This window comes from Zootoca vivipara, chromosome 3 (genome assembly GCF_965207765.1).
Source record: "Zootoca vivipara chromosome 3, rZooViv2.hap1.1, whole genome shotgun sequence".
Taxonomy (NCBI): domain Eukaryota; kingdom Metazoa; phylum Chordata; class Lepidosauria; order Squamata; family Lacertidae; genus Zootoca; species Zootoca vivipara.
In genome coordinates this window covers 64,940,790-64,961,996 of record NC_142586.1, presented here as the reverse complement: position 1 = coordinate 64,961,996, position 21,207 = coordinate 64,940,790, and the positions used below count along the sequence as shown (strand labels likewise).

At 42.5% G+C, this 21,207-nt stretch overlaps 1 protein-coding gene across 4 annotated transcripts in view; it reads left to right on the top strand.

Annotated features, from left to right (window-relative positions):
• Window positions 1-704: 704 nt before the first annotated feature.
• Window positions 705-21,207, top strand: part of IPCEF1 (interaction protein for cytohesin exchange factors 1) — a 34,779-nt gene continuing 14,276 nt past the window's right edge. Inside the window, exons 1-5 of one of the 4 annotated variants that reach the window (XM_035108690.3) lie at window positions 705-813; window positions 11,802-11,851; window positions 15,137-15,173; window positions 15,721-15,890; window positions 20,227-20,300. In XM_035108690.3, the coding sequence (XP_034964581.2) occupies window positions 11,828-11,851; window positions 15,137-15,173; window positions 15,721-15,890; window positions 20,227-20,300 (305 nt within the window). In that variant the 5' untranslated portion in view covers window positions 705-813; window positions 11,802-11,827. Of the gene's footprint in view, window positions 814-11,801; window positions 11,852-14,578; window positions 14,916-15,136; window positions 15,174-15,213; window positions 15,357-15,720; window positions 15,891-20,226; window positions 20,301-21,207 lie in introns of those variants that run through there. The other 3 variants (XM_088667322.1, XM_088667323.1, XM_088667321.1) reach the window with 3 other exon arrangements.

The window sequence follows — 21,207 nt, the reverse complement described above, 5'->3', positions numbered from 1 at the left end:
GTGCCGTGCGAACCACACACCAGCTTAGTTTGCTTTCCGGTTGTGACACCTATCCTGATAGTTGGGTGTCCTGTGTGGATGATATTGACAGGTGACAGGAAGCTTGTAAGTACATGCAATAGCTGGACAGTGTGGAGAAGAAGAAGAGTGCAAGAGATACAATATAAGATGTTGGACAAGACTTGTTTTAGCTTAAAATGTCCACAGACAGAAGTTCTTGCCAACTGATGGCGAGTGGGGCAGAGGTCCCAATCCAAATTCACGTGAACCTGAAAAAGCGGCCCTAATTTTAGTGGTGCAGACTAGCAGCGTTCTTCAACCTTGAGCCCCCAGATGTTGCTGGACTACAACTCCCATCACCCCCAGCCAGTTCTGCCAATGGTCAGGTTGAAGTACACTGACATAGGGGATAAAGGAGAAGTTAAAAGAGATAGCTCTGGGTTGCATCATTAAATGCATTTCCTGTGTGTCCACAGTTATGTTAGCCTGTACAGTGAACATGACAACACAATTCATATGCTCAATATGTTTCTTGGCTATGTAGGTTAAGAATTAGGGAACCTGTCTGCTTCTGCTTAATCTCGACTGAGCAAAATTATTATGCCGCCCTCTCTTCCAGTTTCGTCTCAACTGGAAATTGTTATGCCAGCCAGCTTGTTCTCTTTGGTTTGCCTGCTCATGACTTTTCCACCAGTTTCCTCTTGGGTAATCTTTCATTGCAACCAATTTGAGTAAGAAGAGCTTCCTGTCTCCTCTGAGAAGGTAGAGAAAGTGGCAGCGTTGGAGGGGGTCTCTTGAATTCCTGGCTCCTGGGTATGTGCAACTTGCTCCTCTAAACTTTCCATGAAATGCTATTCTGCTATTTACCTCGTGTGTGATATAGTAGGCTGGGAGTTGCGATGCATTCACAATAATGTTGCTTTTGTTTTTCAAAGATCGGTACTACTTCCTCTTTTCCTTTGGTTAGACAATGCATGCGACTGATTGTAGGATTGCAAAGCCCAGACAAAATTAAGCAGTTTAAATCTCTTAATTACAATAAAAGAGGTGAGATTTACAGTACAATCATATATGCTCAGAGTTAAGTCCCATTATTTTCAGTGGGACTTGTTCGTAGGCAAGTGTGGAGTGGTTAGAATGTTTGACTAGGATCTCGGACAGCAGGGTTCAAATCCGCGCTTAGCCGTGAAGCTCACTGGGTGACCTTGGGCCAGTCACTCACTCTCCGCCTAACCTTCCTCACAGGAATGTTGTGAAGATGAAATGGGGGCGGGGAGAACTATGTACCCTACCTTGAGCTCCTTGGAGGAAAGGTGGGATATAAATATAATAACTAATAAGAATAACTCTGGATCACAGCACATTTATTGAAGTCAAGGTAGAAAGTGCTGGTGTTTGGTTAAATTGTTCCTGTTGTGTTCAGTTATCTATAAACCGGGAAACAGTGTACACATGTTAGGCATAATCCTGATATAGTGTATCTAATAGGTCACTTCTAAGCAAATGCTGCATTTTGATACTGCATTTCTCCCCAAGTTAGCTTTTGAGAAAAAGAATGACCCAGCTGTGTTTTAAGTTGTCAGTGTGTACACAGCCTCTCCTTGCAGAGCTTAATCCATTTTCTTACCAGAGGAATAGCTGTGTTAGCTTCTTGCAGCAATAAAATAAAATAAAAGCAATTAAAGGCCTTATGACACCTGCTTTTGAATTATGGTGCTGGAGGAGACTCTTGAGAGTCCCATGGACTGCTAGAAGATCAAACCTATCCATTCTTAAGGAAATCAGCCCTGAGTGCTCCCTGGAAGGACAGATCGTGAAGCTGAGGCTCCAATACTTTGGCCACCTCATGAGAAGAGAAGAATCCTTGGAAAAGACCCTGATGTTGGGAAAGATTGAGGGCACTAGGAGAAGGGGACGACAGAGGACAAGATGGTTGGACAGTGTTCTCGAAGCTACGAACATGAGTTTGACCAAACTACGGGAGGCAGTGGAAGACAGGAGTGCCTGGCGTGCTATGGTCCATGGGGTCACGAAGAGTCGGACACGACTAAACGACTAAACAACAACAACAACAACATGACACCTTAAAGGGTAGCAAATTTGGAACAAGCTTTTGTAGGCTGCAGTCCACTTCATCAGATTCATCCAGTTTTATCCTGACTTGCAGGCTATATATACATGGTTTGGGGCAGGGGATTGTGAACAACGCAGACAGAAGGAAAGGAAATGCAGAAAGAAGAACAGATTATGATAATTGCGCATGTAACAATGACTGTTTGTGGGATAAAACCCAGCTGTGTTGATAAAACAGGAACCCTAGCATTGGTGAACAAGTTAACACATGTTACAAAATTTTGTGTGTGTGTTCATTCAATGCACAAGTGTATCTGAGTGTCTCCTTTTAAAAGTAGTGCTGAATGATAACTAGATCCTATGTTTGCAGAAGTGCGTTTATTATGTTTCCAAATGGCTGACCACTTAACTTTGCCACTGTTGCAGTTGAGGAATGAGAAATCCCAGGGGCACTGACTTTTATTTTCTTTGGATGAAAGACAGGGAATCTACAGTACCTTTGTAATATTTGTTTTATTTGCAAATATACAGACAAGGGCTGTGTTTGCCCATAACACTAAGCCATGGTTTATTTAACCACAATTGATTCAACAAGCCATGGCTTGTCTTACAGACAAACAAACAACCCCCACCAAAACTTGTTTTGGTTTTTATCTCCTCTTTCCTTGTGCCTTGGCAGGTATATGGGGCAAGGTCTCCAAACAAACCATAGTTAAGCAAGGCTAATGAGCTTAGACATAATGCCAAACTATAGTTAAAGCAAGCCACAGTTCATAAGCCAACAACAGATCATGGTTTCACTTCGTGTTTTTTGCCAGGAAAAAATCCCCACAGTTAGTCTGCTGGTCCGGCTTCTGACATTCTGACAAACTAAGCTTTGCCAAAGCAAAACATGGTTTAGTGTTTTAGAGACTACCTAAAAAGCAAACAAGTCTTCTTATAGCAGATCTTCGGAAAACACCAGGCTGCATCGTCAGTTCCTTCCATCTCACTCTGGGTGAAACTTTCAATTCTGTAGTCTCTTACTTAAAACAAAACAAAACAAAAAAGAGGTGCATACCGCTTTTCCTGATGCCATTCTGCCATTATCTGGAGACCTGTCACTTTCTCCTGCCTCCGGGGCACTTATCGTGACTCATTCCAAATGCTTAGGAGAGTCCAGGTGACCAAATCCCAACCATTAACTCCCACTGAGGAAACATTAGCTAACCATCTTGAACTATTAATCAGCAATCGGCCAGATAAAAAGAACAATCCAGCAGCAGCAGGAACACCTACTTGTCACCTCTACAGAGGTTTTAGAAAGGGCATTCATAAACTGGGCACTGGCACTGTGCATAGACCAATCACCCAGAGTAAATGGGCGTTAGTGCACAGAAGGCTCCTCATTCAGTAAGTCAGCTGCATGCTGCTAATATTTTCTACTGGCTATAAGGCAAAGAGGAGTCTGGAGAAAAAGGGAGCACAAAACTGCAGACCAGGATCACCAACACAGGACAATCGCCATGTTAATTTTGATCTCCGTTCTATAACACTTTTGTGCCCTTTCATCCCCTCCCCTGGAAGTAACTGCTTCAAAGTAGTGAGATATCCCCAGGCTGCCAGGCACGCTGTCTTGCCCCCATGACAGAGGGGGCACGGGACTGCGCAACATCACAGTGACATGCCTGTGCTATGTGTTGTGCAGATGCCTCGCACAAGCACACCTTGCGGCATACATGCACTGCCACATTGAATATTAAAAATTTGTGGGTGCCTGGGCCCCCATGGCTCCAGTTAAATGCTGCCTCTGATGGCTGGTGCATGCTAAACAAATTCCAGGATGATTTTCAGAGCAGACGTTTGCCGTGAGCGAATAATGTAGGCTAAGTATTTGTCTGCTTGCAATAGATGGTCATGTGGGGTGGTGAAATGGATTCACTTGTGATGGTTTAAGCAAATGCCAGGGCGGCATGTAACGGCCTTTCATTGTGATACTGAGCTTGAGCAATGAACAGGAAGCTTCTTGTGGACGTTTCTTAAAGTAGTAAGATTTCTTTGGCTACTTCCTGCACAATGTTATCACTTCTGTTTTGTTCCTTGGTGACTTGGAGGTAGTTCCTGTGCATAGCTCTCTCTCTCTTCTTATTCCAGGGGGATCTTGCCAGATAATCACTTTGTGGTGCAACTAGAACGTCTCATTTTGTTTGTGAGAGCCATCTATTCAAGGAGGCCTTTCTGTCCCAAGAACACTGTATTTCCCTAACACTCAGATCACAGCATGCCATTTTCACCCAAGCTTACCTTGTGTTTCGAACTGCCATCTAGAATGTGGATGCAAAACATTTCTAGAACCAATTGGATAGTACCTGGGATGTCAATGTTAAATTACATTTGTCCCCTCTTGCATGCTAATGTCCTGTTGCCACCATAACACTAGTGTTTTTGTGTGTGCAAATATTAGGAAATACACAGGGCCAACTGGTCTCCAGGCTAAATTTTATGAATCCCATTGTCAGTTTCACTCCCAATAGCAAATTCTGTTATGTAGTTGAAGAATTTATTAATGACTTCCTATTCATTTTTTTAAAACAATACACAAGACAATATTATACCAAATTGTTGTTTAGTTGTTTAGTTGTTGTTGTTGTTGTTGTTTAGTCGTTTAGTCGTGTCCGACTCTTCGTGACCCCACGGACCATAGCACGCCAGGCACTCCTGTCTTCCACTGCCTCCCGCAGTTTGGTCAAACTCATGTTCGTAGCTTCAAAAACACTGTCCAACCATCTCATCCTCTGTCGTCCCCTTCTCCTTGTGCCCTCCATCTTTCCCAACATCAGGGTCTTTTCCAGGGAGTCTTCTCTTCTCATGAGGTGGCCTAAGTATTGGAGCCTCAGCTTCAGAATCTGTCCTTCCAGTCAGCACTCAGGGCTGATTTCCTTAAGAATGGATAGGTTTGATCTTCTCACAGTCCATGGGACTCTCAAGAGCACCAGCACCATAATTCAAAAGCATCAATTCTTCGGCCGTCAGCCTTCTTTATGGTCCAGCTCTCACTTCCATACATCACTACTGGGAAAACCATAGCTTTAACTATAAGGACCTTTGTAGGCAAAGTGATGTCTCTGCTTTTTAAGATGCTGTCTAGGTTTGTCATTGCTTTTCTCCCAAGAAGCAGGCGTCTTTTAATTTCGTGACTGCTGTCGTGGAACCCAAGAAAGAAAAATTTCTCACTGCCTCCATTTCTTCCCCTTCTATTTGCCAGGAGTTGATGGGACTAGTGGCCATGATCTTAGTTTTTTTTAAAATGTTGAGCTCATTCCTCCTCACTTTCTGCCCAGAAGGTTGTGTCATCTGCATATCTGAGGTCGTTGATATTTCTTCCTGCAATCTTAATTCCGGTTTGGGATTCATCCAGCCCAGCCTTGCGCATGATGAATTCTGCATATAAGTTAAATAAGCAGGGAGATAATATACAGCCTTGTCGTACTCCTTTCCCAATTTTTGTTGTTCCATATCCAGTTGTTCCATATCCCAGTTTTGTTGTTCCATATTCAGTTGTTCCATATCCAGTTCTAACTGGAGCTTCTTGTCCCACATATAGATTTATTTCAACTTGATGTGCCCTCGTATGGTGGGAGCTGGGATGGTTTGTGCCATAGCATACTGTTTCGTGTATTTACTGCATTGTGTAATGTAGTGTACTGCAATCAATGAGAGAATCTTTTTCTGACATGCCCCAGGGCTCTCTCACCCCTCTGACAGCAGTACGGTAGTTCATTCTGAAGTGGGAAAATGCTGGCTCTTGCCACATGAGGGCGTGCTCAACTGAAACATCCACCACAACAGAATTATGCACCAAACTAATTTCTCAGTGATTTTTGCCATATTAGAAAGCAACGTGAGAATTGTATCTTGATAAATGCGCCTCTCGGTGTGTGAAATATTGATAATTACAGAAATAGAGCACACAGGACTGCAAGGAAACAAAGAAATGTAGATAAAAAATTACTTGATGTGGGTGAATTGTAGGATCAGGACACATGTTGAAAATAATTTACAGGCAAAGACTAGGCATACTTAGGTTTTTCAGGGTCTCTAGGAAAGTCTCTCTCTCTCTCCTTCTGCATGTGTGTTTAAAGGTTGCACTTGGATTTCGCAGCCTGGCATTTTCAATTAAATCCTAAATATATGTATTTGTGGGTGGGAGAGCTGCTTTTTTTGACTATGCACACACACACACACACACACACACACACACACACACACACACACACCATTCATTAATGTTCAAACCTTGCTGACAAGTCATTCCCACCATAAGGGTCTCTGCAGCTGTCCATGCAATTCAGATAAGGATGTGACAATTTAATTGCAATTCATACTGTCATTTATTTATTTCAAGCTGTACATTTCCAGGTTCTTCCGGCACTGACCTGCACACATTCATTTGGAGGGTCAGAGAATCTGTGAATGCCAGATTCTCTTTGCTTGATTGGAAAACCTGCTTACCCCTCTTACCATGATCCCACCCCCACCCCCCACCCCCGTGCTGCACATTAATTCTTCATCCAAATGTTATCTGAAAAACCCTGTAGAGCTGAAAGTTTGCCAGCAGCTTCTCAATTTTCCATGGGAGCAAGTGGTAGGGGGTGAGCGAAAGTGAGGAGCATTTCCGGTGTCAGATATTTGGATGTTGGTGTGACTTACATTAAATCTGTGTAGAGAGGCAACTCATATCACTGCCCCATCAATAACAGCTGTAAAGTTAGGAAAAATTAGCAGTTACATAAACAATTTATACAATCTTCTTCTTGTTGACATCCGACTCAAAAGACAATGGAGTGCTTTAGTAGCACTGACGTGACCTCCCTGGAGCTCAAGGCTGGGCAGTGTGCACCAGCAGGAGTTGCCGAAATGAGTCATACAAGGAGCCATCCAACCGTCTTAAGGACACCATGCTGGATTTTTGAAGGGTTTACTCCCTAGTCTTTTCTTCTCCTGAAGATATACTGCAAGGCAGTGGAGGTTTAAGACCTGTGTTTTCCTTCTCCTAGATTAGCTACTTTGCCAGGTTGACATGCCCCATCTGCCCCTCACTTCCCTCTACAGCACTTACAGAAACTGTCTTATTGACCATTGGACCCATTCTTGGTCTCGTCCGCTTAATCTGCCAGAGCCTGTCATTGCATGCAGGGGAAGCCGCTAACTCATGAAGGGTTTGAGCCCCATTGGCTATCCTCACCTGGTTTAGCCTGCCAGTCAAAGTCATTTCCTGGGGTATGGCCGCTCTCACATGCTGACAGCTTCTAGGAACAACAGGTGAGAGCCAAGTGCAGGGTGGGGACCGAAGGTGGATAAACCACTCCAGAAAGAACACAATTTGTCCTCTACAAACATGAGGTTCTGCCCCCCAACACCCCATACACCCTTTACATAATGTGCGTGGCTATATTTAAACACAGTTTTCTTAGCATAGCATTGACTTACCCTTCTCAAGAACCTACCGGTATATCCAGCGGCATCCTTTAAAATTTGATAACCAACTATTTCACCAATAGTAAGGGATTTTGTTGTTGTTCACCACAGTTCTCTCATTTTTTTCTTCATATGTTGTAGCCCATTTAGTTATGCTATTATTATTTTTGTTATAATGTTTCATTGTTTTCTGCTTAATGTTTGATGTTCCTTTATAATTTGCATGATGAAAAAAGGTGTTTCCTATCTGCTTGTTTACGTTTGGAATATAATTTCTGAACAGCATTGGTTTTTTCTTTCTTTTTTAGGATCCCTCCTCGTTTTCATTTCCTCCCTTGCAGCTACTTTTAGAAACATCTGCCTTATTTTTAGTTTCCAATAGCTGAAGGCAACAATGTGAGCATTTTGGTCTATTGTTTTAGGGTGTTTGTTGTTCTTTAGCTTATTAAAAGCAAAATGCATATTAAGAATAGCACATCTCAGTTCACAAATTCTAACAGAGTTATAGGGACATCTGTCTGGTGTGCCACAGTCCTTTTATGTTGTTGAGGTGTTTGTGTATAGAAAGAAACCCCTCAAGAACAAATTATTTTAAAAATGTACTCAACATACTGGTATTTTAATTCCACCCTTCAATGCAAGTATTTCCAGACTTCTAGTTGGCATGCATGAAAAGGGGATGGATGTATCCAAAGTACATGGGTTGGAGCCAGTCTTAAGTCACAGAGAAGACCCATTGAAGCCAATAGAACTTCTTATTCACGGCTAACTTGAAGTCCCAGAGGGTTTCCTGTAATCCTGGTCTCCTGTAATCATGACTAAGTCTGCCTCTAACTCATTTATCATTCCCTATATGTTAACTTCGAGCTTCTGAACTCCAGCCTTGCTCAAAGTGTTCAAACTGGCCAGAAATAAGTTCTATGCTAATATAGCCATATTGATGGTGGATAATGCTTTAGTTATAGCTAGAAGGGCCACTTTCTTAAGAGAGACAACACTATCCTGGGAGGTGGCAAGCTTTAACAGGTCAATGGAAGGGATAAATTCAATTATTACAACAGTTTCTTAAAAAAATTAAAGCCTCCTCCTCCTCCTCCTTCCCAAAGCCATTACAAAATATAAACTACACAAAACAAAATATATTACACAGTTAAAGTAATTATTAAAACCAGTCATACTGTCAGATAAGAGTTTGCTCCCTTGAAGAATGTAGCTTATCATCCCCACACTTTATTGTCCTTAAAATTGCTGCTGTAAAGGCAAAACAGGCCACTTTTTCAGAGTTGTAGGGGGACCTGTCCCATAATAAAAAGTTAATTGAATACCCAATTGATCTCCTTACTGGGAGATTTAAATATTGAAACAAGGCTGCTCTTAAGTCCTCACATCATTTATTAAAGATCAGCAGGAGATCAATGCTAAACATGCTGGGTGATATTCAGCAGTCCACCCATTGAAAGCAACAAACTTCCCTAACTTCAGTCAATAGATTAAATGGGTCTGCTCTGAGTATGGCATAGTTGGATATCACTGTGTCTTTGCGAGATCTTTTCACCTTTAAGGAAAAAAGGAAACTTAGAGGAGCAGCCTCCATGTCAGAACACAAATTCCAATGACAAATAAGAACAAAAACAAATGTTTTATGAATAATAGGATCAACCCAAAACTATAGTGCATCAATGGATGATATTTACTCTCTCTCCCCCCCCCACCCACACTACAGTAGTAGTGATCAGATCTCCCCTACTTCAAATCCCTGCTGGAAAATACATCTCAATTAGCTACCTAAGACTGTAAAGAGAGAGGGCCCAACACACCTCAGTAGGGAGGGAGCTTCACATATGAAGTGCCACCACTGAAAAGGCTCTTCCCTGCATTCCCACATTCTTCATAGAAAGGAGGGACCACCAGAAGGCCTCACCTGCTGATCTTAGAACAAAGTCAGGTATATATAAGAAGGTGTTCTCACAGGTACTGGGTCCCAAGCAGTTTAGGGCTTTAAACATGAAAACAAGTCCCTTGAACTGGGCCCAGAGAACAGTTGACAATCAGTGTAGCTGTTTAAAAATAGGGATGAAATGCTAGTGGTCTTCTGCCCCTGGCAGCATTCTTGCTGCAGGATTTTACACTAGTTGCAATTTCCATACCATCTTTAAAGACAGCCCTGCATAGAGCTCATTACGGTGCAACAAATGGAATTTCTATTTTAATGTGTAAATTCTATCTACGTTCTGCCCTTTACTTGCCTTAGGGAGTTCAAACTGTTTGGCATTCATTTTTTTAGTATTCCTTTCAAGAATTCTGTAAGGTGGATAAGAATGTTAGCATATGAGACCTGGTTTCAAATCCCCACTCAGCCATGAAGTGACCCTGGCCTAGTTACTCTCTCACACATAGCCTAACTTACTGCACAGGTTAGTTGCTTGGATTTTTAAAAGGGAACGAATAATGTTCACTGTCTTGAGTTCCTTGGAGGAAAAGAAAAAAATACATAACTGAAAGAAAGATTACCATATTTTTCCATGTATAACATGCCCCCAAATATTTGGGGGGACTCAAAATTAAGAAAATGGGGGAGATTGCCCCCATGTATAGGACTACCCCCTTTTAAAAATTATTTTTAGTAAAAAACAACAACACCCTAGTCTTACACGGAAAAAGTACGGTATTTCGCACATAAGGGGCTGAGGCTGAGGGTATGTGTCTTTCCTAAAACTGCATAGTGAATTCATGGCTAAGGTGAGATTTCAGTTGTGGATTTCCTGACTTGACAGCTCACATCCTTTTGGCCTGACGCTATTTACATTTATTTAAAAGACAGGCCCAACAAATTGAATAGTGCTGTTTGCTTCTGATGAAGTGATCTAGGATTGCAGCTTTCACTAGTATGCTATATAAAGCTATCAGCAGGACACCCCATAGGAAGAAAAGGATTTTTCATAATTTCAGACAAGCGAATCCATTAATTGGAACTTCAATGCTGATCAGCTATAACACACACACACACACACACACACACACACACACAAACACACACACGTAGGCAAGATAGATAGCTGCTCTAGAAAATTGCTACATTTTATGTCTCATGCATGTTTCTCAAGACTTCAGCCTGATTAGTCACTACCATAAAGTGTGCCAGGAGTTTTTCCCAAGTCATCTTAAAGGAAGAATTTATTTTCAGAGTTCCCACCCAAGATATGTTCAGAGAATATAGTGGAGGATCAGAAATTCAGAAAAAAAATCAAATCGTTTCTATAATTACCTAAATATGGATCGGAGAGCTTAATTTTAATCCCCCGCTTCTGAACATTTTTGGACGTAAGCTGTCTAACTGTGTGTCAACTCAGAACAGTTTGTGAGCATTTTAAAGCTGTGAAGCTAAGGAGAGCATTTTTTAATGGCATGAACGGGTGAAATAACCCTGGAGTGAAACGGTGGTTGTTGTGTTCTCACCTGCCACTCCCAGTTTCTAGCTTCTTGGTTTTCTCTTTAAATTACTGTTCTGAGCTGTCTACTTGCCTCCATATTTATATATAGTTATATGTATTCTTTTATGGCTCTGTTTATATGCTGGTTACTTTAGGAAACTTGTTTATGCACAGAATAGATATATAATACTATGTGTAAAACAGTGTGATTTAATGTCTACAACAATGCATGTAATATCTGAGAATTATTTGTATTTTTAGCAGAAGTGCACAGGAGAAGTGCTTCTCACGAATGAGACAGGAATTAGAAAAAACCAGTGCAGATTAGCTTGATTTCAGAAAACCTCACCCCCAAATGGCCTCTCCATTCTCATCACCAAAATAGTGGTTTTGAGGAGTTTAGGGGACTTCAAACCCCTGGCTACAGAGATACCTATAGTAGTGGGGTCATTGCTGGCTGTGCCACCGGGCCGACGGACTGCGGACACTGTTGTAAGGGTGTTGTGATGCAGGGATGTATGCTGATGTGTATCTTCATTGTTGCGAGTTCATTGGCTCCCTCTGCTTGGGGGCAGCCTGTTGGCATCATTGCCAACACAGTCCACCAATGTGGGGCCATGGCGGTGCTTCCCAGTGTGCTGGAGACACGTCTGCCATTTGCATGCAATTTACTGTGCTGTGTGTTTTCCTCTCCTCTCCTGAGCTGAGTGGTACTGATGTAGTAGTGATTTATCCCTATTACATAGTCAGTGTTGTAGGATTGTTTGGTGAGAAATATTGTTTTGTTCTACAGTTAATGTTATTTAAAATGTAATTATTATGTCTCATTTTCTTTTCCAGCTTCCCCATCAATTTCGGTTTTGTGTATGGCCGCTGATGCAAAAGCTCCTGTAAGTATACATTGTCACTGTTAGTGGAAAACAAGTGATATTATCCATTTTGGGGAAACAATTACTTGCAGAATACGTCAAGGGGTATAAGGCCTTATGGCCCATTGATTCAACCGGAACACGTTCAAAAAATATATGCCTCATCAGAAAGAGGGGAAAGGGCAACACAGATTTGCATAAAAGCTGCACACCCAAAGTTTTATGTATAGGTGCAGATTTATAAGTAATTGGACTAGAAATAGAATGCATCTCATCATCATGTGTAAGACTGACCAAATGACTTGTTCTCATGAGCAGCCCGCTATTAACGGGCAACTTTAAGGTTTTGCTCTCCCTTTGTACGGTTCTCTATCTCAAACTCTACTTGGACATTCAAACAGAGGATTCTCCAAGGATTCTTCAAATAGAAGACTGTCCTCAGTAAAGTAAGACACATGAACATCCTAACAATATGAAATCTGCCCCCACAACAAGATGTTGTGTCAGGTATACACAACATATATCCAGAAGAAGGAACGTTTCATATGTGATGCCTCATATTTCCTCTTGTAAAAGCCCTGCCTGCATCTCAGAAATCCAGCATCTCAGGAAGAATCCTGGGCTGGAACCTTTCTCCTCAAGATGCTACTTTTCTGTGTACAAGGAACCTGTGTAAAAATCAAAACATGTGATATATCACTTCTATCTACTATGTATAGACCAGTTCTTTATTTGTAATCTTGTAACAAGAAGTAGCTTGCTGATTTCTCTGCAACATTTTCTTGGGTCTAATTTTGTTGGTGAATAACTTATTGAGACTTCTTCACATAGGTAAGGATCGGAGATCTGAAATTTACAGGCACAACACAATTTTGGTCATACTTTTAAGGGGATTGGATATTTGTTCCATTATGTATGAACAAATGTCATGCTGTAACTTAAACAATGTTTAAATCAAATGTTCCAGTAGGGACAATCCATGTTTGGAGTTTAATTCCTGGTTTGTACTTTCTCAATTCTATTATGGAATTGAGTGTGTGTGTGTGTGTGTGTGTCTCCCCTCTTTTCCCAAAGCTTATTTAATGAAACGAATGGAACATGCAGCACAATGTTGCAATGTGGAGTTACACTATTCAGGATTCCTGCCTGTTTTCCTTTTCATCACACAACAAGCACTAATCATTCCTTTACCACTGAGTGTGCTCAGTCTTCACTAAGCTGTTTGTGGGAGGTTTTAACCCTGAGTATTTTTCTAAGTTTTTTTTTTTTATACTTCTGCAAACCCTGGGATTCCTTCCAAGCCTTGTGCATGGTTGAAGTTATTTGGACTGCATGCACAGCCAGAACATTGGAAATAGAAAAAAAAGTGCTATGCTATCTTATCCCAGTGCTAGCCACTAGTGCATTTGTACAGGGCGACCACTAGTTTGTTTTGAAATTGGAAAAAAGAACCATTTCCTGCCATGATGTTGCAAAATTAAGCCCTGTGGATGAGTTAAACCTATGACGAAACTGTAGGATGTTTACTCACTACCAGCATGATAATGATGTAGCATTGCCATTTCAGCATAGATTTTGTGACATCACATTTCCCTCTGTCACACAAACCTGCAATCCTAAACTCACTTATTCATTGAACTCAATAGTGATGAATAAGATTGTATGGCTAGGTCCATGACTCGGTCAAGCCTGAAGGATTCAGATTTAAGTTGATTATAGAGCTAGTTCTAACTACCCATATTTTTCCATCTTGATTCTGCTCCTATCAATATCTGAAATACAGGTTTGTGAGGAGGGGTCTGCTTTGGGCAGGGCCTTTTCCATAGTGGCACCAACATTCTCAAATTCCCTTCTGGGAAAGTTCATTCAATCCCTTTCATTCTGGCTGTTCGGTGTTGGGTGTTTGGTACAAGTTCAGATAACTTATAGGGCTCTTCTATGGGTCTAAATTTTCTTGTTTTTGGTTCTGTTTCCTGTTGTTGGATTTTAAACTTGGTTGTCAGTTCATTGGTTGATTCACTTGGGAAGGACAGTAGTTCAGTGACAGGGCAACTGCTTTACATGCAGAAGGTCCCATTTCTATTGTTTTCTGTTAACCTAACGTAAGTAAGAGGTTGAGTACCAAGACCCTGAGATGATAATAACCAGGTCGGCTGGTCCGACCTTTTAAAATAAGTAGCTAGGCCAGACCTTATTGGAACCTCTGTATCCTAACCCTGAACAATCCTCAGGATGTGGCTGGGTGCAGCTTGGATAGGTGCTGAGCTAGTCACAAGACAACACATGCCAAAGTTGCTTATGTGAACTGGACATTAGGGTGAACATGTTTACTGTGATGTGAGGCATCACTTCAGTGGAACCTGCAGAGCAGCAGAGAGCTATTGGTTCTGAGGGGCAGGAGAAATTAACAGGCTTCAGCCCCTGTTTTGCCTGACCAATACCTTCCTCATTTTTGCCTTGGATGTTTTTATTTTCCCCTTCTTTTCACGAGAGCCATATAGGGGACCCAAAGCTTTGCAGACATGGCCTTCTGAAATATGAAGGAAGGAATACAGGTGAACATGTGTCACACGTCAGATGCCAGGTTTCCTGTGTGAAACAGCCATCGCTGGTCAAGTTCTCCTTTCACAGCCGCTGTTTCCATGAGAGACAATTCTTAACGTTCAGCTGTGAGTCACCAGGCACTAAGTCACTGGCTGGTATGTGTGTGTATATGTGACTCGAGCCTTCAATCTCCTTGAATTTAGCAGGAATAAATTGCCTAAGTTGTGAACTGAACTAGCGTACCCTCCTTTGATCCTCTGGCTCTTTGCAAACTTGTTCTATTGTGGTGACCGCAGTGTGCGGTGTGAGGATAGTGATTGTTGTACCGATGTTCAGTGTTCCTTCACCCTTTGAGTGCTGGAGAGCTTGTCTAGCAGCTGATACAGGGCACTGAAGCTTCGGCTTCAGCTTCAGCTTTTTGTTTCTGGTTTGAGCTACCCCTACACAGCATAGCTGTCTGCGGGTGTGAAACAGGAAGCTTTAGTTGCAGAGGCACAAAAGTGCTGTACTTGCTCTCATGGAGCTTCACAATTAATCAATTGTAATTACAGTATTTTATGCTTCAGCTACTTGCTTCCCCATTAGCTCTCTCTCTGTGTGTTTGTTTGAAAGATTCCATTCTGTGCTGGGACTGTCTGCTACCACCACCTCCTCCTCTTCTTCTTCTTCTTCCTCCTCCTCCAGAGTCCCCCTCCCTTTTTGACAAATGTTGCAACACCATCTGAAATTTCCTCTTTTCTTTCCTTCCTGCATTTCTTGCAGGTTCCTTTGCGTCAGAAGACAAGGAAGAAAAATCAAGGTAATGAGGTCTTCCTTTTGTTCCTGCTTTTGTTTAGTGTTAAAATTTTGCTCACGCGAGGAGGACGGTTTTTGTTGTTGTATTGCTTGTTTGGTGTTGAGCACGCTGTTATTCTGCTTAGTTTTTACATTGATTCAGTGGGGAGGATAATGACACGCTCTTCATTTGGACTAAGCTGTTTTGGTATGTCAAAGCTCTGGGTGTGTGTGTGTGAGAGAAACTGTTCTGCTTAATTCATTGCTAGCCTGTACTGACTGTCATGAAAATATAATTTTCTAACGTGTCAGTTTGGAAGGGTATTTCAACAGTTGTATATATTTATGATCACACACACACACACATGGAAAACATCCAGTAATGGATTTAAATGTACATTGTGTTTCACTGGCACCATGTTCTCTGTCATTATGGATTCCTAAAGCTTCATTTTGACTCATTTGTCTTTGCTAACTGTCCATACAGAAAGAATTCTGGATTGTATTTCAAAAGAAAATGCTGGCATCCCCTGCATGCCTATTTAAAGGTGGCACTTTGTTTTTTCGCACAGGAATTTGTACAATGAGCCGTCGAAGGATATCATGCAAGGACCTAGGGCTAGCTGATTGCCAGGGATGGCTATACAAGAAAAAAGAGAAAGGGGGCTTTATTGGCAACAAATGGAAAAAGTTCTGGTGTGTCCTGAAGTGTTCGTCATTATACTGGTACAGCAATCAAGTGGTAAGCATGCTAACCTTTTAGTTTCTCCAGGTAAATTAAGGGAAGATTCAGCGTTCCTAAGCCATTTTATCATGTGCAATTCAAGAATATATCAGTTTAGTGTGTTTAGACAATCACAGGAAGGGAATGAGTTATTTTAATTTTCACTTCATTGTTTGGAACAAAGCCCTCCTGTTTTGAAGCATGTTAGCTGGACAGAGTGTTTGTGGATAAACAGGTTGCTTGAGAGAAGTTTGCAGCCCATAGGAAGATAAGAGGGCACTTTGCTTTTTACCTAGATGCCAGTTAATTCCTCCCATACGCCAAGGTGGAATGTTTGAACAAGAAGGACTCTAGTGCAGGTTTGTAGGAGCCATTGTGTAACTGCCCTTGCAATTTCTAGCTAATGTTGCTAGCTATTCTGGACTTCTGGAACAGGTGGAGAATTTAGGCAGTTGTCAAGATTGTGCCAAAATGGTCTCTGTCAAAGGTTAGAGTCCAAGCTTCTCTCTGGTGTTCTGGGGGTGCAGTGTGGGGAGTGGAAGAGAGAGTTGTGGGTGACAAAGCAACAAGGGCAACCCAGTTGGAGCACACAAGGGCAATGCAGAATGACTTCAAATGAACAACAAGGTTCCACCTATTGATTGGCAGAGTGGAAAAACTCCACTTACCTGTGAGTAAGCCCTGTTGATTTCTTGTGGATTTGCTTTGGAGTGGACATGGTTACAATTTCAGCCTTGCTGCTCTGTTCCTATTGCATCTGTGCTGTACCATCTGGCAGAACACTACTGACTGGCATGTGGTACCATCCTGTGCATGCTTACTCACTAAGTCCTACTGAGTTTACTTCTAGCTTCATGGGTGTAGTATTGCAACCCAAAGGGCCCTAGATCAGCAGGACGGACCACCAGGTCACAACCATTGTGACCTGTTTGCAAAAGAGTTTTTGGCAGTGGGCAGCTGAGATACTCATACAATGGCAGCCCACCCTCCAAACGAGCCTGTCGTTCCCTCCCCTTCTGGAGGAAAAGGTTAGGACTTACTGTATTGACAATAGATGTGCAAGGCACAATGAATGCCTCAGATATGCACTCCCAAAGCTCCAGTCTCCTCTCCCATCTTCAAATGTTCGGAACTGGAGAGCAGATTGCCCTTGACTTCCCACAGAGGTTCAGCAAGAAGTAGGTTGGGGTCTAAGGCTTCAATCCCACACAGACCTATCTAGGAGTAAGTCCCTTTGTACACAGTGGAACTTTCTTCCAAGTGAGATGCTTAGGTTTTCCAGTGAAGAGGATCCTGGCAGCCACATCTGTGGGCTCCAGATTTCCTCAAATCAGCAAATGGAGACATGCTATTTACTTATTTATAAAAATGTATAATATAAAAAATGAAATAAGTTTAACATAATAAAAATCTATAACTGATTTACGTAAAAACCATACAAACAATAGCATTTCCTTTAAAAAGGCTAAAAACAGAACAAATCTGTGCAGTGTACAAAATACAGAATCGACTGTTATTTTTCGATCTCTGTTTTGTCCAGGAAAGCATTTAAGTTTTTAAGAGGTTACTGTCTCTGCCTCCTGGATTTCCCAAGGGAAGGCATTCCAATGAGTGTGTACCATTACCGAGGGCCTGCTGCTGCATTAACACCAAGGGACGAACACCTCCCCACATATCACCTGTCCACAAGATATGCTGCTTATAAAATGACAAGTAAAAAAGTGTGTATCTGAGAAAAAGAAAACCCTGTAAACCGAGACATGTGACACTTAAGGAATAAGCCACGCACAGAGAATCCCCTTGTCTCCCACCTTATAATTACACTGTGGAAAAGAGTGAATTTCTTCCATCAGCTGGCTGACCTCAAGCCCTCTAAAGCTAGTACAAAGCAAAGACTTGGAATGTAAACAACTTTTTGAGCCCATTAATATCCCTTGTGTACAAGAGAGTTTGGTCCTGCAGAGAGCTGAAAGGGGATGGGAGCCATTGTTGTGCATGGTGGGTGTGCACTTATTTCTTTTGAGCCACCATCACTTTCTGATCAAACAAGTTTTACAGAGCAGTTAATGGCTGGCAAATCTCCAAAACCTCTTTCACTAGTGGACTAAGGAAATGAAAGGGTATAACATGGACATTGATAGTCCTTTCATATTAGCCAAATGTAATGACCTCGGTGTTCATAAATAGCATGGATACAGAACATGTGGCTTTACAGATTTTTTTTTAACTGCAGCTCCCATCATCCCTGACTATTGGCCATGCTGGCTGGGACTGATGGAACTGGAGTCTATAAAGTAGTGGGTGGACATATCAGACGACACAGCTATGTCACCAAGTAGTCCTTTATAAGTGAGCTGGAACTGAACTGAACAGCTCAGCTGGCCTGCTTTATATAGGCAGCTGGCTGTCAACATTGTAACAACAGCAGCCCAGGGTTTCCTGCCTAAATTAACTGACATGGACCTGAGTGAAAATTATATACACAATACCCCTGGTGGCCAGGGATAGAACTTCAATATATAACAGAGTCTAACAACATCTGGAAGGCACCTGGTTCCACACTGCTGAGTTATGGTGTATAGCCAAGTATCAGAAGCTGGGGTGAGCAGTGGAAGGTTATCACTTTTTGAGCCTTGCTTTTCAGTAAACTGTCACTCCAGCAGGCCACTTGCCTTCAGCCCTCTCGAAACGACTGTTTTCATCCTTGGTTTAAAAGTTCAAAAGTTTCCTCTGCAGACAGAGGTTCCTTAGCGTCACTCAACATCTGCTGTTTTCTGTGTTTTTAGGGAAGTGGAGGTTACCGTTTTGTGAGGGTCCTGGGGAAAATCCCTTTCCCCTTCACCTACAGATGGCGCAGCTCAGATTCTAAGCAGACATTTTTGTTTTCAGAGGCAAGGCATTCACGCATCTGTGTGTGGGCAGAAACCCTGCTCAAATAAACCGTGTTCATCTTGCTTGCCTGGAATACTCGTACTTCTTTGTGATGGGTTATATATTTATGAAGTGCGAATTCTGTTTCAGCAAAAAAAACCTTGAGCGGCCCTGATGCAAGGAACTGTAACATAGCAACAACAGGCTGGTGCAGTGTGCCTCGTGGTCCATCAGTGAGCTTTGAGAGAATATAAGGATGTTAGTGTTTGAAATGAATTCTGCCTATATCTGGATCCCTCAAACAATCACCCAAACACATGGGGGCTACTTCTCCATAGGCATGTTGATCAAAAACGATGGGTGTGGGACAGGCAGGGGGAAAACCAGGGAGGACGGGTTTATTTATTTATTTTATCCCAAATCTGTTTAAATTATGAAATAAAACATGAAGGAGGGGTGCTAACTACAGACCTGGGGGCCAGATGCAGCACCACAGAGTTGTCTCCTTGGCTTTTGGGACTCTCTTCAGAATATGGCCCTTCAGAAGCCTCACTGCCCTTACCTGTGCACAGTGCCTTTGCCTGACTGGAATGTGTCCTTGAACTGAGATCCTACTTCTTGCTTACCTGGTTTGTTTGCCTAAAACCGCTAACCTGTTGCCCCACCTTCCCTTTTGCTTTCAGCTAGTTCCTGCCCCTGAAAGATGCACATGATGAAATGTCCCCATTAGGCTGTAAAAGGTCCCCCACTCCTGAAACAACCGATTTGCCTCGGTAGGAGGTGCTTCTTCCTGCACAAGTCAGAGCACCACATTTTCCCACCTACCGCAGTCCTCCATGCCACATCCCATCATGTTCTGGAAGACCCACCAGACCTCAGGAGCATCTTTTCACAGGAAAGGGGGGGAAATCAGTGAAATGTTGGATGGCTGGAGTTGCATGATCAAAAGCCCTTTCCACTAAGGCAATATCACATTGGATGCAGCCTGGAGAGACCTAATTAAATGAAGTTTCCCATTTTGAAATTTATATTTCTGAGCATGCCTGGCTGGAAGGTTCTCTTGAAATCTCATAATGCCTCTTGCTTGTTTGGATGGAGGAGAGAGTGTGAAGAAACCACCCTACACGAGATGAGTACATTGGGTTGTTTTGCAGCTGTTCAGAATCCAGAGTGTGGTTGGTAATGAGATAACATTTACTGTAGTCCAATGCAAATGGATGACTCGGTTGGTAAACATCTGAGCATGGGAGTGCAGCAAAAGCCCTGAATTTTTGTTCCACCATGCCTACCTGCTTCTCCACATATATGCCCAAGAAAGGTAGAAATTGCTCTTCTTATCTGCTGCGCTTTACAATTTAGATCTCAAGTTATTAGAAATTATTTCTGTAATCTGAAAAGCTTTCTGAAATCCCCTTAATTTCCAATGTCTAATTTCAATAAATTATATAGCATACTTTAATATTGCGGGCTTGTTTCGTCACAGGCAGAGAAAGCTGAAGGGTTCCTCAGCCTTCCAGAATTCACAGTGAATCAAGCGACGGAATGCAAGAAAAAGTAGTAAGTCTTTCATTCTACTTGGAGCCTTGATAAAGTGAAATTTTACAAGCCGAAATGTGAATACAATAAGATCCCCGCTGGATCATACCCAGGGCTCAGCTAGTTCTGCTTCTCATGGATATTTATGTAAATGGAACTGTCCATCAGGACATAAACTCAACAGGCCTCCAATCATTGTTGTCCTTACAGCATTGCCAATATTTCAAACTGATAGACTCCATTGAGATGAATGCAGGTGGAATTTATGGGAGCTTAATATGTTGCTGGAAATCCTTGGGGTGGAATTCAACGTCACGTTCTTCTAGTTGTTCCATCCGTGGAAGCATTGCCACTTGCTAGATGGAACAGTCCCTTCTCCCCCCCCCTGTGCATTGTTCGGGGGGGGGGTTGTCTCCTGATCCCCCAAAAACAGTTTTAGGAGGCACATGGGAGGGAGGGAGGGAGGAGGAAATACCTGTTGAGCAAGAGTTTCCGCTGATTAGGTTAATCCTGCCTATGAAAATGTAATTATGATCTTGCTTGATTTTCCTTCCAAGGGAGGGTAGTACTTAGTACTGAGATGAAGGTAAAGGGACCCCTGACCATTAGGTCCAGTCGTGACCGACTCTGGGGTTGCGGCGCTCATCTCTCTCTATTGGCCGAGGGAGCCGGCGTACAGCTTCCAGGTCATGTGGCCAGCATGACAAAGCCGCTTCTGGCAAACCAGAGCAGCACACAGAAATGCAATTTACCTTCCCGCTGCAGCGGTACCTATTTATCTACTTGCACTTTGATGTGCTTTCGGACTGCTAGGTTGGCAGGAGCTGGGACTGAGCAACGGGAGCTCACCCCGTGGCGAGGATTCGAACCGCCGACCTTCTGATCGGCAAGCCCTAGGCTCTTAAAAACGACTTCCCTACTATCTCAT